Source organism: Myiozetetes cayanensis, unplaced genomic scaffold (assembly GCF_022539395.1).
Source record: "Myiozetetes cayanensis isolate MyiCay16 unplaced genomic scaffold, myiCay2020 scf15, whole genome shotgun sequence".
NCBI classification, from domain to species: domain Eukaryota; kingdom Metazoa; phylum Chordata; class Aves; order Passeriformes; family Tyrannidae; genus Myiozetetes; species Myiozetetes cayanensis.
Genome location: NW_026087159.1, coordinates 5693519 through 5714122, shown reverse-complemented (window position 1 = coordinate 5714122; position 20604 = coordinate 5693519). Strand labels below are relative to the sequence as shown.

Sequence of the window (20604 nt, the reverse complement as noted above, 5' to 3'; positions counted from 1 at the left end):
CAAACGCGATATTTGCTGCATTTAAAGGTCAGCACCACATCCCTCAACGAGGGAGAGCCGAAAGACACATTTTATACCCTTAAAGCCCCTCACGGCTGCGGCTCCGCGGCGAGGCCGGGGCGCTGCGCCTGCGCCCTGCGGCCGGGCCCGCCCGCGCCGGGGCCGAGCGGGGAGAGCGACCGGGACCGGGATCGGGGACTGGAACGGGACCGGGAACGGGAACGGGACCGGGACCGCCCCCGCACCTCCGGCATGCGGCTTGGCTACTGCGGCCGCCCCGCCGCCCCCAGGCTCGGCAGGCCCGGGGCAGCTCCGGCCTGAGGAGCCGCCGGCGGTGAATGGGCGGAGCGGGACGAGCCGGAGCCGCCGCCGCGATGGCTCAGGAGAAGATGGAGCTGGACCTGGAGCTGCCGCCGGGGAGCGCCGCGGGCCCGGGCGACGGCGGCGGCCTGAGGAGGTCGAACAGCGCCCCGCTCATCCACGGGCTCAGGTGAGGGGCCCGGGGGGCTCCGGGGAGCGGCCCGAGGGGCTCCGCGCCCGTCCCGGCCGGGCGCAGCCCGGGGGATGCTCCGCGGATGCTCCGCGGCGCCCTGGGGAAAAGTGGGTTCCTGAGCGCTGTCCCAAGCCGGGAAGGATTTAGGCAAGGCATCCAAGTGTGGAGAGGTGCAGGGACGCCTAGGGAGACTTGCTGTGGCTTTACTAAAGCGCTTTGTTTCCGTGCAGGTCTGCTGTGTGTTGTATAGCTCAGAAGCAGCACGCTGGTCCGCAATGTGGAGGTTGCGGCCGTTCTTGTTTGATAGAATAACAATCGCGGTGATTTCTGTAATGGCCCAAGTCTGAACAAATTAAATCAATGCCCCGTGTATGACTACAACAGTAAATGCTTTCAGAACAACCAGGCAGTTTCGCTGAGGAAGGTCGTTTCATGGGACCCCGACCTAAGTTTTACATTTAGTGTAAAACAGCGTGTCGAGTGTCCAGGAATTTTTCTGGACAATACTAATTTTTTCAGTGTGTATTACCGGGAGGAAGACAAGGCGTTGTGTAGGCAGTTGTGCTTGGATATTGCCATCGGCCCGTGGCAGGTGCTGTTTGCAAGGAGGGTTGGGTGTTTGCCAGGTCTTCAGCTGACAGGACAGAAAGAGGCAGTTCCAGGCAAGGGCCAGGGGAAATGTTCTCAGTTAGGGAGGGTCTCCTGTAGAGTTTGTGTTTGGGTAAGTTTATAACTCAAAGTGCTGTTTCTTGTCTCCTGTGGGCTGTTGTGAAGTTGGGAGATGCCCCATCTTGTACATGGTGTGGCTACCATCCAACTGTAAGGCGGTCCATGTGCTGCTGCTAATACTATGTCTGCAGTTTGGGAGGGAATATCCACAATAAATTTCATAAAACATAGTACTTTACATGCTAAGCACTTCCTGGTGGTTTGGGGTTTTTTTCCCTTCATGTTTCTGTAAGGAACTGGACATCAAGTGATGAAGAAATCTCACATATCTCTTGTACCAGAATGGTTAACTGTGCCTGACAGTTCCAAGGAAATACTAATTTTTGCCTATTCCATCACGATTTAATGTTAAGTAAATCAGTAATATTGATTCTTTTGCATAATCATAATGAAACAACCCCCATTTTACATTTCAAAGCAGTATGGAAGTGCTGTGTATGGCAGTTCTCCCCAGGGAGGTTTCTGGGCAGGTAAACTAATTGTGTAACTGGGACAAGATGTTTTTATAATCTCAGCCTTTTGTAAGTTGTTTCTTACAAACTGTAAGAACCGTGACTATTAAAAAACCCAAACAAATTATTTAATTCAGGGTTTGGGCAGATCGAAAGGTAAGTCTGAGCTCTTGCCTTGCAACTGTGTGTACACTGTATGTTAGGTGTTCATACAAATTACACTGAAATGCCATTGAACTAATTTGAGGTGGTTGCAGTGGTTTGCCTGTTAGTTTGGAATTTTCCATCAGAATACTGTTTTTGCAAGATTGCAGCTCTTGGCAAGAAACTTCAGTTTTTCCCAGAATGGTTTTGTTGGGTAAACTGAAACAAAAGCTCTTGCTCTTGCACAGCTTGCTTTTTCTCCTCTGCCTCCTGTTTAACTTCTTTATTAACAGAATTAGTAAGGAACTGGGAGGATGAGTTGCCATAGAGTCAGAGAATAGTTTTAAGTGGAATATTTTAGATCCTGGAAGTTACATTTCACAGAACTTTTAACTCTTGTTTTTGTGCCAAATAAAATTGATTTTTAGTAGAAACTTTAGTTTCCTGTGAAAGGTAAGCCTGAGATCTGACCAGATCTGGTGTTTTTGCAAGGGAGATTAAAGGTAGGGGTATTTGTAGGGTTTTTTTCTCTCTACTAGTTAGCACTGAGTATTGGACTCAGCCTATGGAAATGTGGTGCAGAATCGTTCCAACCTGCTTTCTTGACTCAGGCCCTGGATCTCAGGATGTGCTGCTTATGTTGTGTTTGCATGCCAACCAGTACACTTACACTGAAAAGAATTTGTAGCTGTTGGCCTCAGTCAGTAAATCTCATCTCTAAACATCGTGTCATGGATCCCTTAAATTTCTCCAGTTCCACCTCCTGTCAAATGGTAACAAATAATCTCTCGTGGGTGTGAGCTGAATGAAACTTCTTGGAAAATTTTAAATGATGTCTGGTCCTGTGTAGTTGATGTTTTCGAGAAGGAGAGTCAGTGCATTTTTCTTGGCAAAAAGTACAGTGCTTATGCCAGTTGTGGTTGGCTTTTATTTCACAGTATAAGCTTTGTTTGTTTTTTATTTACAGCTAGATAAAATCTGTCTAAAACATATGGGTCTAACTGGTGTGTTTTAAACTGGAGGATTCTGATAACGATATGTCTTAAAAGTGCATTATGATTATCAGTCCATAGAACAAGGTAACTGTTGATCAGGTTAGTTTTAAGAAATTGTATTTTTGGGGGGCTTTTGGTCATCCCAAGTTAGCAGCTGAAACAAAAAGATACAAACAAGTGAATTCTTCTAATTTGGATATATTTACAGTCTTACATTTGGATCTGTTCACCTGTGCAGTTCCTCACTGGTTTTTGGGCATGGGGATTTAGGATTCTGGCTCAAAGTTTTTATTCTAGCAACCGTAAAAGTTACTTAATTTCTGCAGTCACATTCAGTAAGTGCTGATTGTTGGCTGTTGATAACATGACAGTGAAATATGCTTTAGGAATCAATAGAACTAAAGTTGCCTTGAGAAATGAGCTAATTTTATATAAAATAAATAATCATGCACTATTTCAATGAATGCACTGTTGTGGGGCTTTAAAAACTGATTTCACTATATGTTTAATTTAACTTTTCCTGGAAAAAAGTTTAGAACTTATTAAATGTTTGTAGTGGTGAGATGTATCAAGATACTGTATTTTTGAATTCTGTTTTACCTGTGGGATTGAAGCTGGTTTTGGTTACTAGTTACAAGCCATTTATACATTTGTTCTGTTGAATGACATTCAAAGCAGTGTACAAACTGCAGCCATTCCAAACATCATAAATTCCCACAGAAACGAGCAGTCTAAACAATTTTTCAGTTGTTCTGCAGGCTCAATGTGATTAATTAAAATCGTTAATTGAAGTAGCTGGGAACTGGAGGATGAACGATTTGATTTACACTCTCTGCCAACGAGCTAAAGGAGTTCTTATACCTGTCTCTGGAGTGCTTTGTCTCGACATGACAGCTGTCATAGCATTGGAAGCTGAGCTTATATTAAGAGGTACTTTTTGATAGGGAGGAAATGGCTTTTGCATTTGACAAGTGTTTCTTTTCACAGCGATAATTCACAGGTGTTCCAGGCCAGCGTCTTGCGAACCCGCAGGAACAGCACCACGGTCATGAACCGGCACAGCCTGGTAAGAAAACTGTCAGACCAGCCCCACTCTGTGCAAAGCAGAAGTGTGCAAACAGCAGTAAACAAAATTAGATTGTAGTCTGTGAAACTAACACCACGTGCTTTCAGAAACAAGGCTCCGGACTGTGACATTAATACGCCATAGCCATAGTAAAGTGTTACTTACAGACCATTTGGCCTTGGAGAACACTTGTATGTCACTGTGATCGTAACTCTGCTGATAAAGTGCAAGCAGATGCTCTAAGATAGAGTAAGCAAGGTAGTTTGCAAAGAAAACTAATTACATAGCTGTACTGTTGATCAGTAATCAATGTGTTAATGATTTCTGATGCATAAGGAAAAAAAAGGGCTGTGATGCTCTGATCTTAAATAGTCTTTTATATAGAAAAGACAGAATAGGCTGTTCTAATTAACAACTGCAATAACAAGTTAGAACTAGCTGATAGAACAATCTCAAGACTTCTGGAGTGAATGATGCCGCGTCCCTGAGACATCCAGTTGTGATTTCAACTTTTGTCAGGCTTCTGGTTTTACAGCTCCCCAGATCTGAATTTTTAAAATACTAGTCTGAACAAACCCCTGGTGCTTCAACCCAGACAAAATGTTTCATATTTTATGTTTTAGTATCATACAGAGTTTCGGTGGAAGGGTGTGATTTGAACTGATTTAGAACACCTGTACATGATCACAGCGTGGTTTGCTAACCCTTACAGGGTTAGGGAACATGGAGTAGCATTAATTTTAAGTATGGGAAGCAAAGTTCCTGTAATGCTAACAGCAGTTATCTTGGTTTTCTTAATTACCTTTTGAAGATGCATTAGAACTGACTCTTTAGCCCCATGTTAATGGTTGAAGAATACTACTCTCCTATTTTCTTGACTGATACCCCTGTTTTAAGACTAGGACAGACAAATACTCCAGCAAAGGTCTGCATGTGTAACAGAACCAGGATACTTATGTACAAGTCCAGGAAGATTGGTGGAAAAGCCTTTCTTCTTCTGGTATATAAAACCTGATGGAAAGTATTATAGTAAAGATTTCTTAAACAACTCTCTTTCTTCATACATGTTTTTCGGGTGGCAGCTTAAGGTAAATCTCTTTATACTGGTGGTCAGAGGGAAGGAGAAAAAACAAAGGTGAAAACTAAGTTTATTGTGTTTACTTGTGAAGATCCTCAATTGTTGGGCTACAAAGATGCCAATTCATTAATTCATGTTAATTAATTCTGGGCATTGCCTAGAACTTACTGGGAAGCAGCTTGTTTTTCACTTATGGGCTGGCTCTTCCAGCTGCCCCAATAGATGTTCCAGTCTTCTGGACTGAACCAGTGTTCCCACCTTCATATGATGATGTTCTTGACCCTTGCCCTCACATAAATGTCATTAAAAAGTGTCCTGAAAGTTAACTATCTTCTTCACTCCCAGCTGACCAGGTGCTGACAAAATACAGTTGAAATTTTCCTTATGCCCCATTGACTGCTAGATCAGTGCCTTGTCTGCTTTGAGATAGTCCATAGAGTTATGGTCTGATTTGTGGTTCTGTTGAAGATGGCAGGGAGGATGGAACTGGAAATGAGCCTTGGGATTTTCATCCTTCTGTGATATTAAACCAGGATCATCCACAGATAAATGACTTTGTGAAAATAATTAAACTTCCAGCACTAAGGACCTTAAGCAACCTCCCTTGGTATTCCTGCTATAGCAAGGAAGTAGGAGTAGTTTTATGATATTAGAGATATTCTAAGGAGTTAGATCACAACTAATTTGGTAAATTAAATTTTGCATTAAGTGGGTGATAAAGGTACTTCAAACCCCACTTTTTTGTTTTTAAGAAAACTAATCCAAGTTTTATTACAGTGTAAGCTATAATAAAGAGGATTAAAAGATTTGGTAAACAACTGAAAATGTGTTAATGTAGTATTATAAGTACAGATAAAGTTTTATGTTTTGTAAATTTTGTGGGAAAAAGTTGATTAATATTTATCTAATCTGTGTTCACTGTCACAGGAACAATGGGAATTGCTCAGATCTCTGATAACTGGAGGTCATACTCCATCAACTCCATCTTCAGGGCTGTCATGGCCATCCCAGTTGCTCAACGAGTTCTAAAATCTAGTTTTTGAGTAGCTTCCCCAAGTGTCAGGCTCCATCTGTTTTATAACAAGGGGCAGCTCTGCCATTTGGGCTAGGGCTTGATCTGCAGTTTTCTGACACTACAAGGAAGGATCAGCTAGGCTCAGTATCTGCTGTTTATTTCCTTCCAGGAGATATCGGTGGCACTGGGGAGTAAATGTTTTGCTGTTCTTTCTGTTTTGTTTTGTGTGGTTGGGGGTTTTGTTTTGTTGTATAAGCAACGCGGTTGTTTAGTCCGTGGTTAGATGTTTAGGCACTGTTTCAGCAAAAGTTGATTTCTTAATTTGTTTCTAAACGCTGTGTGAGTTCCTTGCTGGGGTTCAGTGGCTGTGCTGGCAGGAGGCAGAGGGCACTGCAGGGCAGGGCAGAGGAGCCCGGGCAGTCGCTGCTCACTTTGCCTGAGGTGCCTCCAGACTGGCACTTCTGAAACTTTACCTGCAGTGGAAAACAGTATCTGACACACTGGAAGGTGTTTCTCTTCCCTGTAGTAGTCTAATAGTTTGTAATGTTTTTGTTAAGCTTTGTGCTCTCTTAAAACATTGGGGATTTGAGTAACATAATTTTAGCAGTTCAGTCTGTTTAGTAAATATCCTTTAAAAGTGACTGAGGTTTCTTTTCACAATAATGAAGTCAAAGGATACAAGCAGAACAGAAGTGAGTTTTAAATGTTAACAAAGAGAGGATGATGACTTGTTGGGAATAAGGTGTGGGATCCTCAGAGTTAAGTCAGTGCATTAGACTCTGCAGTGGAACACTAAACTGCCTTTTTATAATTTTCATTTTACACTGCAAGCCATAGGTTTTGTACATATTCTATTAATGTCAAACCTTAAACTATGTGGATCACAGTCATAAAATTAGAATATAATGAGTGGAACAAATGCATTTCTGCTGTGGAATGACAGAGTGAATAGGCAGGAATGCACTATTGTCCAAATCCTTTTCTCTGTGTGAGAATCAAGGTCAACTCAAGGTCTACATTGGCTGGTGCAGCTTGGAGGAATTTTTATTAGGTGCACAGGATTTTTGGGAGCCCAGCATAATAGCAAAGCTGACCTAAACTGGACTTAAAAAGTCAGTCAAGATATTATAGCTGTTAGACTTTGGTACTATATATATTACGATGACTAAATTCTAGGACAAACATTAGACATCTTCTGTGTGAGTCTGATGGGCTGAATTCTTTTGAGAAAAGAAGGGTGTGATGTCTTGATGTCTTGTTTTTTTAGAAGAGGATTCTGGATATATGAAGCATTAGTAGTCTGTGATAACTTACCATGACTCTTTGTATTCTCTGTGGCACTGATTAGAAGATGGTGCAGTAACAGTTAACTGAATGTTTGTTAGCTCTCCAGCTGTAGCATGATGAAGAGCTCTAGTAATGTTTTGTGAAAGGGATGAAGCCTTTTACTGAATAAAGTATATAAACACTCATAATAATGCAAACCTTTCCTTCTGAACATGCCCATTTTTGAAAAGGCACCTTATTTTTTGGAAAGATTTTCAGCTTACAGAGAAGTTAAACCTCTATTCACAGCTTTAGCTTAGAATTTTTGTTCCCTGAATGGCTATGACCAAAATCAACTGAGGGTTGACAGTTTGAGGGATGGGAAATATATGAAAGAAAATTATATTTTGAGAAAATAATCACTCTAAATTATTCGGGTTTGAGTGTTCAGTTTTAGATCATAGTGTTCCAGTGGCATCTTGGTGCAGAACTGTCAACAGTAACAGAGGACCATTTTTAGTGGCGTCTTCTCTGATTTCACCCAACTTGGTGAAGCTCTTGAGAAACCATAAAGAGAGTGTTTAACTCTTTGTTAGCCTTCTCATAGCTGATTTTTTTCACCTGTCAAAGTACTCATTTACAGGCAGACAACAATCCAGGAAAGTTTTTGTACGATGTGGTGTTTTGGCTTTGTATCTTTAAAGGATCTGTTGGGGAGCTTTCTGGCTCACTTGAATGAAAATAAATATTCTGAATCACATAAAGGAAAATATTTATGCCAACATATATACTAAGGGTGGCAGGGTGTTAGTGAAAAGCAGCCCCATTCTGTAGAGAAGGCTGTCAGTTCTAGTTGCCTGGAAATGGAATGGAAGCCAGGCTGATACTAATTAGCATCTGCGAGCATGCAAAGCAGTTCAATGTGGAAATACATATTAACACATTCTTGCAAGTAAGTAACGTAGTTTATATGTACTGAGAATGTTATAAGTGATTTTTTTTTAAGTTAGTTTTTATAGTTTGGGGTAGCCCCACAGAGTGGTTGCTGACATTCCTGCTGCACCTCTCCCTCCCTTCTGCTGTACTTTGAGTTGTGTGTGACTTTGTTTTGCAGTTTGTGCCATCGTCTCCTATCCGTATCCCCAGCAGCCGCCTGCATCAAATCAAACAGGTAACCACAGGTTCTGATCTTCTTGAAATTTAATTTTTTTACAGGTAGTTGGGTTTTTTGCAGTTGATGTTTAATGTCCTTCAAATGGCTGTAGATTTTATTTTCAAGTGGCCTGCCCTGCTCTGTGTTTCATGAAGCAGAATGCATCTTACGGCGAGAAGAGGATTTGAGCAGAGAGAGGAATCTTAAAATGGACATTTTGCTTTAATGTAAGCTCTTAGGGTAAAGTTTCACCAAGTTTTTGGCAGCAGTACCAGCATAAATATTCAGGGCCAATAACAAAGTGTTCCTTAACTTGGGTTGGCTCAAGACTTTTGTGCAGCCAGAAAATGAACAGGATAAGGAAGCACTCTGGCTGAAAAATAGTTTGTGCTCTTCTTACTGGGCTATTTTTCATCTGTATAATTTTCTTATCCAGATCCCTGTGCTTGTGCTGTCACAGCACGAACGGAGGGGGAAGGGCACCAGAGCAAACACGTAGGGAGGGGGTGGTGTGGGGAATATCTGAGCAGGCTCAAATAGCTCTGCTCCCAGCCAGCAACCGCAGTCTGAAGACTCCAGCTTTAAAATCAACAAGCTCAAACTCTTGTGGCTCCTTCATTTTATATCTCCACTTTTTGACAGTAGAATGTTTATAAAAATGGCCTGAAGATGCTTGATTTTTTTTTTTTTAATAATTTTTCTTTTAACTTGCTAGTTTTCAATGGATAGGCTTGATTTTTACAGGGTGAAAAGTTAAGAAAACGATTTAATGCTTCAGACAGTGTTTTTAGGATATGCTGTCTGAGGTGGTGGAAGGCACCTCTGCTTCCCACCGCAGATATTTAAGGTACTTGCACAGTAAGCCTGAAGAAAATAACTGCTTGCTTTCATTATGTAAATAATTTACAGGCTTAAAGAAACTCTGAAGCACTTGGGTCAGTTGTAGAGCTGTTTTTATCAATATAAAAAAGCTTAGGATTAATATGTAAATATCATAGAATCATAAATTAGTTCGGGTGGAAAGGACCTTTAAAGGTCATCTGGTCCAACCCCCTTTGCAATGAGCAGGGAGATATAACGAGAAATGCTGAGAGCAAAGGAATGAACTGCTGTGGCTCTGCTGTATTTCATGAAGTAAAGTTTGATAACTCAGGTTTTTGGAAAATACTTCGGCATTTATCTTTATCGAAGCAAACAGTGTAATTTCTTAATTTGTCTTTGATTGTTAAATTCAGTAGTTGGAATTAATTCCATGTCCTGTGTACTTAGTGAGAACAGTGTGATTTACTTCTGATCTCTTTCAAATCTGAGCACATTACCAGACAGGTGAACTACGTTCGGACTCTTCCTTCTTATGGTGAAGATTGTGAAGATGTTTAGTTGAACCTTTACTCTTGAACTGGACTGAATTAGGAAGTCTAATCATTCACTCAACAGACTGGGTGGCATTCAGTTAATTTTAAGGAAGGCTGTCTGTCTAAGAGGAGATTGAGTCAAGTTTGAACTTGGTGTTAATGTTTAGTTTAAGTTTACATATTTGAGCCATTTTAATAATATTTTATGGAGGTTTTTTTTTCTTAAAAAAAAAAAAACAAGCCAAAAAAACCCACTGAATCCCAAATCACTAAATCCCAAATTCATTGTGTGCAATGCAGTGTATTGCAAATGAGATGATGACAAGTGTCTAGTTAGCCACTAATCCGTAGAATAAGGTAAGAATCCAGCCATGCTTTTGAGGATTATCCCTACCAGTGTCCACTTTGTGAAATGATATTATGCAAGACTGCATAAAGATGCTCTGGCATGTGCAGACTTTTCGGTTCATATTATTATTATTCAGTTTTGTAATGAGCTCCTGGGTAGTAATGAAAATAAAGCTGCTTGGGAAACGACGAGCTCACATAAGCACTTCGCATGTGATGATCTCTCTTGCTACATCTTTCTCATCCTCTCTTCACTCCTTTTCCTGTAGTGAGAGCTCAAGGTTATTGTTGCTTAACCGAGTTGAATTAAATTTTCTGCATGACAAAGTGAAGTGAAACCACAGCTTTTCTCATCTGCTGCAGCAAAGGGCTTTTTTTGGTCTTATTTTTTCGTCTGCTGATCTTTTAGGAAGAAGGGATGAATCTGCTGAACAGAGAAACAGTCCGTGAAAGGTGAGTGCTAAGGCAAACTAGAACAGTTACCTCAGCTGTCTGTGGGCCTGGGACAATACATTTCTTTTCTTCTTTATAGAGAAGTGCAAGTAGCAATGCAGATGAGCCACTCATGGGAGGAGAGCTTGAGCCTGGTAATGCATTCATGCTTTAATTTGTGTTTCTGTCATCAGTATCAGGACACTAGAGACTCTCTCATGTCAACATTTTCTTTGATAGTTTGACCTACAATTAAGGTGTTAGTATAGCACTGCTTTTGATCAGCAATTTTTCACACTAACAAGGCATAGAATTATCAGTTGTTCAAGGCACATGTGGGTTCCTTGGGCTGGTATGTCAGAAGGAAATTGCATGGATGTCTGCCTGTTCAAATTTTCTTCCATATTCTGATACCATGTAATATTTAAGGCTTTTTTATTGTTAAGCATAAGCTAATAAATGGCTACCTAAAAATTATTGATATGATGGAGGATACCTTTGGAATTTCACACCAGTCAGTCTTTTTTATGTTAAGGTACCTGCTGATAAGATTAATTACATGTACTATTTACATATTTACAGAGCGACAATGATTTTGAAAAATCGCTATCACCAAAGCAAGTAGACTTTGTTCCAGTTTCTCCAGCTCCTTCACCTACCAGAGGAATAGGGAAGGTGAGCAAAATGTGCTAATAATGGTGTTATCTTGAGTAGTGCTAAATAAATTCAGCCAAATTAGTAGCAAAAGATTAAGCCACCTGCTTCTTTCTACCTCAGCTGCAAACAAGAAACTAGGGAGTAAATAAAACCCCCTGAAACCCCAAACCAGAAAATACCAGCCTAGCAGCTGCACAGCTTGTAGATGTGAATTTCTGTGGAGTGTTCAGCTGTTAATCTGTAGTTAATAAAAAATAAATAAGTCTGTTTAACTAGAGAATGGTGAAATAAATCTGCATGAAAATGGAATCTGTCCAGTTTTTTAATTTTCTTTTCCTCAGTAGCGAAAAGTGGTGTCTCACTATGACCAGCCTCAGTAACTGGTTGATGAAATTGATACTGGGTTGTTTATTTCTCTGCAGTCAGCATCAGTTGTTACCACAGGGGAGTGACACTGACTTTATAAGTAAATAACACAAACTGTTTTCCTCTCAGCAATGTTTCTCACCATCCTTGCAAAGTCTGGTCAGCAGCAGTGGATTGCCTCCAAGTCCCAGCCCGAGTCCAACAAGGAGATTTTCAAGGTAAGTACCAGATCATATCAATGATGGAACACTGGCATAATTTGTTCACAGTAGATGTTTGAAATATTAGAATTTGTTATATTCCTCATTGATTTCTGAGCACAGATACAAATTTGTGTACTGTCATAAACTTCAGATTTTACAGTGCTGTAAAACATTTGTCAAAATCCTCGTGTCACAATGTTGGGAAAGTGGGCTGCATTGTGGCATCTGTCTTCTCAGTGTAGTCTCTATTTTGCTCTCAGTCACATCTTAAATAGTTGAATTCTTAGCAGAAAAAACACAGATTTAGGGTTTGTTACCCATTCTGGGTTTTAGTTGCACTGGATGTTGTTTTGAGTGGTGTGGGCATATAATTAAATTTTACTAGGCCTTTACAGTTCAGCAAAGCACTGCCTGTCAACTGAGATGTAGTCAGTGCTGCATGTGAGGTTTTAGACTGCCCCAGTTGTGAAATAATGTGATTAAACTTTTGCTATTCAGGTCTGTGCTCCCTGGTCTTTTTTCAGGGGGAAAAAAAGGACTTGCTTTGGATAAGCTGGTTTAATGCTTGTTTTCTTAGTGTTTTTCACTTAGTAATTTTGTTTTCTGAGTATCTTTTGATTCTTCCTATGTTTTCAACCTTCTTTTTTTAACGATGATCTCAGTATAGCAAATGCCTTCTTTTAGCAGGAGAAGCCAGAGTCCAATTAACTGCATTCGACCAAGTGTTCTTGGATCAATAAAAAGAAAAGGTACAGTATTTAGGTTTGGCTATCACAATAGGCCAACTTGTTAGTTATATAATAATTCATATAGCTTTCTTCACAGTTCTGTTCTGTTGGCTGATACTTCAAAAAGTGACTAGAAATAGAAGGTATTACAGATAATAAAACATCTTTATTCCATAAAACTAATAGTTGTTCTGGTCTAATGGTTCTCTAGCTTCCCACATTTTTCTTCAAGTTTAACTTCTGGCTGTTTTATTGCATCTGTTTTTACATCTTCCTGCTTCACCTGTGTTACAGAACATTTCTGGCTCTGAGACAACTTCTAAAACACTTTAATCTGAGTTCTGTCATAGCCTATTTAAGCATGGATCTCTCCTTTCTTGTTCTAGAGTATTTGGAAATCAAAGTCAATGTGAAAGATTTTTGATAATGCTGGACCTTGTTCTTTTTCATTATTCTCAGCTTCTCTGCTCTGGTGGAGCTGGTCAGTGAACTGATAGCTGGATAAACTGAAACAAAAAGATTATTCTTCACTACTGAAGAATAAATGTCTGATATCTAAACCTCAGTTAATAACTCACTAAATACTGAAACTTAGACTAAAATGTTTTGAAGAAAAAGTGTTTAAAATTTCAGCATCTAAAATCTATGTTTTAAAATATAAAAGAATCTATTGTAATAAGTTTGAACCTCTATTCTGTTTGCTCTGTAGAAGTACATTGAAAGCAGATTTGAATGAGTAGTAATTTTTATCATTCCTTATCTCTTCCCAAAGGTGTGACAGAGATGGAAGATCATCCCAAAAGATTATTCCAAGGATCCACCAACATGCTCACCCCTGAAGCTGCACATCAGGTGGACCTTGGGGGATGGTAAATGCTGTGTTATTTTCTGTCCCTTTCAGCAGCAGTATACAAGTCTTTTTTTCTCCTAGCAATGATTATACTTGAAATTGGTTTTGTTTGCTTGTTTTTAGTACAGATGTCTCATAACTTTCCAGCACTGAAATTATCACAGTAAACAGGCAGCAATATTCACTACAATTTTACAGTTTCTAGGCCTGACTGATAACATGCTTCCCCTGTATGGGAGTGGAGCACGTTTAGGAAAAGACACCTCATGGCTGGCAGTTTTTGGAGTCCAGTTTCAAGCTGCAATCAAATGTGAATGCTGATGCTTTTGGGTGGATGGGGTTTTGCTTTTTTTCTCTTGCTCTTAGTCACAGAGGAACACGAGTCTGTCTGACCATCCCTACTGGGAGGAGATAAAAAGTACTTGGTTAAAAATCATAATGACTCAAAATAGCAAGGGATTTTGATCTAGTGTTTTAGTCAAGAGGTTAATAATACACAGGGTGTGCCCACACAGCTATCAAGAGAGGGTTGTTCACAGTACTTCTGTCCTTTTTGCCTCTCAGCTGATGTACAAGCTGTGCACAAGCTTTGAGCACACTGGAGTAGCAGTAGCAAAATAGATGTTTTAAAGGTACTTCAAAAACATACCTTTTTTGCACACCCTGTTCACAGTAGGCATAGCAGTGTGGGTTCAAGTGCTTCATCTTGGTTTAGGAGATGATAATTTTTTAAAAATCACTTTGCTGCTATCACTGATGATAGGTCAGCTATAGTTACAGATTTATGTCCTGTGAGATCTGTAGTACAGTGGAGTATGTACAGTTCATTGTTGTCTCTCCTGGCAGAAGAGACCCATGGCTGTGTGCTGGTCCAAGGCCCTGGGGATGGGGTAAAGCTGGCAGGGGATTGCTCAGCCCAGGTCTTCTAATCTGTGCCCCATTTGTGGGTGAGCAAAGGACGAAATGGGCTGAGTGTTCCGTGTCTGTCTGGAAGTGACTGCGAGGTGTGTGGTTGCAGATGTATTTCAGATCACGGGGCTTTACTGCTCCTTCAGAGATGTTTGATTGTGTTTGAAAGGGCTTTATAATGAGTGGAGCTGGGATTGGGACTCCCCAGTGCCTCGTTTCTCATGTCCTGGTGTTGCTGTTGTCAGTCTGTCCTCACATGCCCTCGATGACAACAGGAGCAGTGCCGGCTCCTCCTGTGACTCCCCAGCAGAAGTTGGCACCAGCACAGGCTCTCCAGTCTCACTCTCCGACTCCAGATCCCCGTTTTTACCAGTAGATCTTACAGCCAAGTTACCCATTAACTGAGGAGCAGGAGTCTGCTGATGGACACCAGAAAACAGGCTGGATATCGCCAAGACTTTCTGTTGTGTGTAACCGATTCTGTTCCTCATAGGAACTTCCAGGAATGTCATTATTTCTAGAAAACTTCCAGAGCAGTTCCTTGAGGAGGAATTCATGTTTCTAGTGATTTGTATGACATTTGCTAAAATAACAGCAAGTATTTGGGTTGCAGACCCATTGGATGCTCACATCAGCCAGCGAGATGTGGATTTGCCATGGATATTGTCTCCTTGGTATGAGTTACAAAGCCTGGATGTGCGTCCTGCTTGTGGAAGACTTGGCTTGCCAGCAGCCAGTGTCCTCCCTCATATAACGTGGTGCTTGTGTAGGAGCAGATAACTGTCACATTTGTCCTCAGTCTGAAACCAATGAATCAGCTTACTAATTGTTTTTATTCCCAGTGTTAGATATTTATATTTTTTAGTTCTTCATATGTAAGAGAGAATACTGGGGCGGGGGGGAATTGATTACTGTGTTCTGTTATGATCTGCTCTTAATCAATTCTCTGTTCCAATGGATGTCCAAAGAAGAGTTGGTGAATTGTCAGCTTAAATCTGTATGTTGGATTTTATTCATCATGACTGCTGTTTTGACTAAATCTAAATAAGGTGTGGAACATTCTTCTGGGGTTTTGTATTATTTTTTTCCCCATTTAGATGATGTATTGCAGTGGTAGATGCTCTGTTAAAGGTCTTTTAATAGGGAAAAGTAGTGGTAATATTTGGAACAAAACATTAAATCCTGAGGCTTTAGTATTTAGTACTTCAGAAATGCGTTATTTTAACAGTCAGTATTTGTCCTCATATATGACTTCTGTTGGACAGATACAGTGAGGAATCTTGAATGTCTTTTTACAGGCTGAGGAGATCAAACCTGTTTAAGCTGTGTTTAATCTCCTGATGTCACTTCCTCAAACAAGGACATCAAGTCCTTTCTGCTGTTGAAAGCTTGAGATGCTGATTGGAAGCTAGAATCTGGTAATCTGAGATGTTTGAAAAGTCAGTGTGTTGAGGCATCCTGATCTCAACTCTGAAATTCCCCAAACAGGAGGAAAAATATGCAGGTCCCCCTATAGACAGCTGTCTATAGAGATCTTGCAGTGGCAGCCTCATTTGGGTTGTGGGCTCCTGCTGTGCAGCTGAACTTCCCCAGCTGGGTCCCCATTTGTACATGTCTGCGCTATGTGGTTTCAAACCTTCTCTTCAGAGAGGTTTATAATGAAGCAAAATGTTTCATTTTTAAACACTAAATCTTTGAAGTGTGTCATAAAGCAAGAAAAATATGGAAACTTCCTCAAGTAGGAGAAAAACCTGCCTTGAACTCTGCTGTGAAAGATTCACATGGGTGAAGCTTTGACTGACAGCAGCCATCCAAATCAGAAGTGGGTGACTTGGAGCGCAAAGACCTGGCGACCTGAGTGCCAGCGACCCGTTTCCATGTGTCCTTATTGTAGAGAGAAAATAGAATGTATTTAATAGTCTGACTCTGTTCTAGCAAGATACGACATGGTTTACTTCTGATATCATTCCTCTTAAATTATTGTAATATCCCCTTGCTGGTTGCAGTTCCTCTCTGAGTCCAGCTGCCCTTTGTCCCCGTGCAGGCGGACACGCGAGGGTCGGTGTCTGTTTGTCCGACAAGGCAAAGTTTGGTTTTGCAATTTCAGGTATGTGCCAAAGAGTTGCCGTGCGTTCACTCTTCTGTGGTGAGAGCAAGACTCTTTTTTTAAAAAAATCTTGCTTATTTCTTAAGAATGAACCTCCTGGTGTCTCTTCGAGTCTTTGTTAAAAGACGCATCAGTGGAGGGATTTCATAGCTGCGTGTGGGTCAACTTGTCTCTTCTCTGTTGAATATTTATGCTATTTTTCAAATAAGTGCCAATAAATGGAAAAGTAAATGTGTTTTGCTGTTTCTGCACTTTGTTAGATAACCATATTCTTTTTTGTTCATCTGGGATTAAATGCTTTCTTTTAAAATCAGAATATCTGTTGTAATTTACTTCCGCCCAGTCTGGTTTACATTTAAGTTTGCCTTAAAACCTGCAGCAGACTTACCTGTTTTCCTAGTGCAATGCTGTCTTGCAGGTCTATGACAACCCTTGGGATAAACAAGTATAAACCCAAACATTTTCAAAATGCTTCAATAGCTACACATGTCCCGAGTTTGTAACTATACGAAGTTGTGGTGAAGTACTTTGGAAGACAGAAGCTACCCTGCTGGAAAATACTGAGGATCTTAACTCTTGGGAGGAAAGGGGAGTCTGTGGTTTGCCTTAGTAGGGCAGTTAATTATAGAATTACAGAATGGTTTGGGTTGGAAGGGACCTTAAGGATCATCTCATTTCAACCCTGTGCCATGGGCAGGAACACCTTCCACTAGACCAGGTTGCTCAGAGCCCCATCCAACCTGGGCTTGAACACTTCCAGGGATGGAGAGTCCACACCTCTCTGGGCCAATTCATGGTGTTGGAGAGAAACAGTTATTTGAATCCATTCCTTTCCCTGCTTTTGCAAAACAGAAGTTGCTTTGAACTTGTGGAAAAACATCTCAGTATTTTGCCTCCATGTCACCAAGAAGCTGCAGTTTCGTGCCCTGGAGTCAGGAGACACATACAGGGGATTTTTTACTTTGAAATAAAACAGTTAATTTTAAAAATAAATTATCCCGCAAGATATGTATCTGAATTCAGGGAATCAGGGTGTTATACAATGTGCATAATCAACCCAGTATTCAAGTACCAACTCATGCTGTTAGTATTGCCTCTGATTTAGTAACTCCCCATTTACTCATGACCAATGAATGCTGAAGCTTTGCTTGAATCTGTGTCACTGTCATAGGGCTGTTGCATGTGATGTCTCTTAACTGAGCTGAGTTTGTGTCAAGCGTCTGTGCCTTTGTCTTCTCCTGAGAAATGAGCAACTTTCTCAGCTTGGGCCGTATTGAAAGTATTGTAATCATATATATATATAATTATATATAAACTTCTTTATTCTGCAGCCCTTTTGGAGGACTCAGCTGCTTCTCTCCGGGATTCTGCCATGAATGGCCTCCCTTCCAAAGTCACACTTGTGTTTGGCACTTGATTGCTCTGGTTGAAAACTCTCCTGTAGGATTTGTTGGCAGTTAAATCGGGCCTTGGGCCGCCGTGTCTTCCCTGACAACTGATGGATGTTTTTCTTCCTTCCACCTTCTCTGCAGTGACACAGTTGCTGAGGGAAGGTTGGTAACGGTGCCAGTGCTCAGGGGGCTGTATTTTTGGAAGGAGCGCTTCGGTGGTTACTGCATTTAGCAGAGAGAGATACTTCATGCTGGGAGAGGCACAAATGCCAGGAGAAATGAGCCTGTGCCCCAGCCAGGCTGGCTTGCAGGGTCTCCTGTGAGCTGTCAGTGAGGCGGGTGACCTGAACGCTCAGCTGAGCAGCTGCCCAGGGTCCTCCTGAGATCAGTGTAAACTTAATCCGAGTTTCTTTTCTGCTTTTTTCAGAAAACTTGAGTGTAAATAATCACCAACCCGTACAAACAGAACAGGTCTCCAAAGTCTGGTGAGACTGAGATACTTTGATTTATAGCTGTGTTGTGGTTCCGTGTCAGTGCTGTGTTTGTGAGTCCAGCCCTGCTATTGTGCAAAGATTTGCCAGTGAAGTGACTGAAGGCAGGAGGGGCCTCTGGCACTCCAGGAGCTTGGGAACAGCTTGTGCCTCCCTTGGCAGTCGTCAGTTCAGACGTGTTCACTTTATGCTGTTGTATTCTTGCATATGTTGGAGTCGTAACTCAATTACTTAAAATAGAGAACTTCGGGAGTCATAATTAAACTCTGTGAGCTCTTCCTATCCTGTTTTAAGCAACCTTTCTCATCACCAACTGGCAGATGGAGTTTAAGTTGATCCTTCTTCTCCTGGAAGCAACAATTTAAAATATTTGTAAATGCAATTGAATGTTTACAGCTACAGTACAGTAATTAAAACCTTACTGACACAAAGAGGAGGCCTTGGCAAGAGTCCTTTTCAATAACTGGATGCCAAAATTGTCACCTCAGGTTTGTTTCCTAAGGGTATGTCTTGGGTGATTGTTTTACCTGTACCAGAGGAGCCTTCCCATTTCTGTATATCAGGTGTGAGCATCCTTGTTTGATAATCTGGGGACAAGTTGCCAGCCAGCCCAGGCCTTGCTCCAGAGTCACAGAGCATTCCAAGCAAGCACAGACACCCTGCATCCTGTGCACATGCTGGAGGGGTGAGATTGCCTCCCCTGTTGGGGTTTTGTGGCAGAAGCATGAGAGAGAGAGAGAGAAGGGGAAAAAAATAAACCACTGAAGGAGAATAACCTTGTTTGACTTTCAGTAGCTGGCTCAGGAACAGAACTTTCAGAAGGGGGGAGGAGTTGAGCGCATTTAAACCAAAACCAAACAAGGCCTCTACATGCCTTTGTGCTGGCTCCCCTGTGTCTCTCAAGGAACTGGTGAGACATCCCCAATGCCATGAAGATTCCTCAGACAAAGCCAGCATTTATAAAATTTAAAGTTCTTCTGATGGTTTAGTTTCTTCATCTTTTAACTTGCTTCATGAGAGCCTTGGAAAATGCTTTCTATTTAACATTTCCTTCCATGATAAACAATTGTATGTAAATGTTTAGAATTTTGCTGCATGGCAGCCTAAGTAGGAAAAGCTGCTCAAGAGGGAGCAGGTTTTGCTGCAGGTGCTAATCTTTGGACATGTGGCTCTCCTGGTTACTTTTTGCCCTTGTATGGAGAAGAATCAAAAGTATGTGCACAGCACACATCGGGGTTTGTGGCACAGAAATCAGGTACTGTGTTGTCTTTCAAACTGGTTTAAATAAAGCTGACACTGAAATTTCGAGAAGCTTCCTGCTAAAAATACATCATCATCCTTTCATTTCAAGTGCATTCACTTCAGCAGTCGGTTTCGATTTTGGAGATTCCTGGCAGATTCCTGAGGGAAAGGCGCTAATGGGTTTGGTGATGTTGATGGAGCTTGGGATTCCAGAGCTTTACTGCAGTTTTATTTGTCCCTTGATGGTGGTTTCTTGTTTGTCAAAGCACAGCCTTGTCTAATGCCTTGATGTTCTTACCTCAAGCCACCCAGTGTCTGCAGTTTTCTGGAGGAGAACACTGTCATTTTGCTATTGTAAATAATATTTTGCTACTGTAAATTTTATTGCTAATTTTATTTGTTTTAATTGGAAATGTGGATTTACGTTCCAGTACAGGGAGCCTGTTTCTCAGGTAGATCTTCTTACCAGCCTTTTTCCTCACAGTAAGGAGGTCCCTCATTTGCTTTGATTGTACCTGTGATCATGGTTGTGCTCTTCTTACATTACTCCTTTTCAGAGTCTCTGCTGTTTCGAAGGCCAGTGCAGTTACTTTGCTTGCATGTAATTCCACATTATACTCGTCAGCATGGTTATACAGCTTTGCAAATTTTCAAGAGCTGATGTGCATTGGCTACAGTTCATTATCCAAAGTAAACAGCTCTTTAGTGTACAGTGAAGAGCTTCTACAGAAGACAAAAATAGACCCAAAAGTGAATGCATCCCCTTACTCAGTGTTAGTTGTTACGCTGTGTCGCCTGCCTGTGTTCATTCCCCCAGCACTCCTTTTTGAGGATGCACTTGTTCTCTGGGCTCCTTTCATTTATACAGTCCTTACCTGTAAATGGCCCTTGCTGATGGCGTAGCAGTGGTTTCCCAACCCTCACCAGGTTCTGTGCAGCAGTAACAACTGAGTGATGAGCTGCTGGCAACAGTGTACTTTGCTCTCCTTCAGTGGTTTCAGTCTTAATTTAATTACCTCAGGCAGCACATTATTCCTGCAGGGAAGACTCCAGTACCGTTAACTTAGGATGTTTCTCCTCCAGCTCTGGTGAGGGATGGTGCCTTCCCTACACTGCTGTGAACAGGTGAGTGCC

At 41.3% G+C, this 20604-nt stretch overlaps 1 protein-coding gene across 3 annotated transcripts; it reads left to right on the top strand.

Moving 5' to 3' along the window:
- Positions 1-182: 182 nt before the first annotated feature.
- Positions 183-16662, top strand: LOC126637291 (P2R1A-PPP2R2A-interacting phosphatase regulator 1). 3 transcript variants are annotated; one of them, XM_050310445.1, is made up of 10 exons: positions 183-490; positions 3801-3879; positions 8353-8409; positions 10504-10547; positions 10627-10681; positions 11109-11201; positions 11679-11767; positions 12440-12501; positions 13253-13349; positions 14485-16662. In XM_050310445.1, exons 1-10 carry the CDS (start codon positions 339-341, stop codon positions 14642-14644), a joined length of 888 nt encoding a protein of 295 aa, XP_050166402.1. In that variant the 5' UTR covers positions 183-338; the 3' UTR covers positions 14645-16662. The 3 variants fall into 3 exon arrangements, with proteins under 3 accessions (XP_050166402.1, XP_050166403.1, XP_050166401.1); XM_050310446.1 differs by having other exon boundaries at positions 12437-12501; positions 14853-16662; XM_050310444.1 differs by having other exon boundaries at positions 185-490; positions 12437-12501.
- Positions 16663-20604: the final 3942 nt, after the last annotated feature.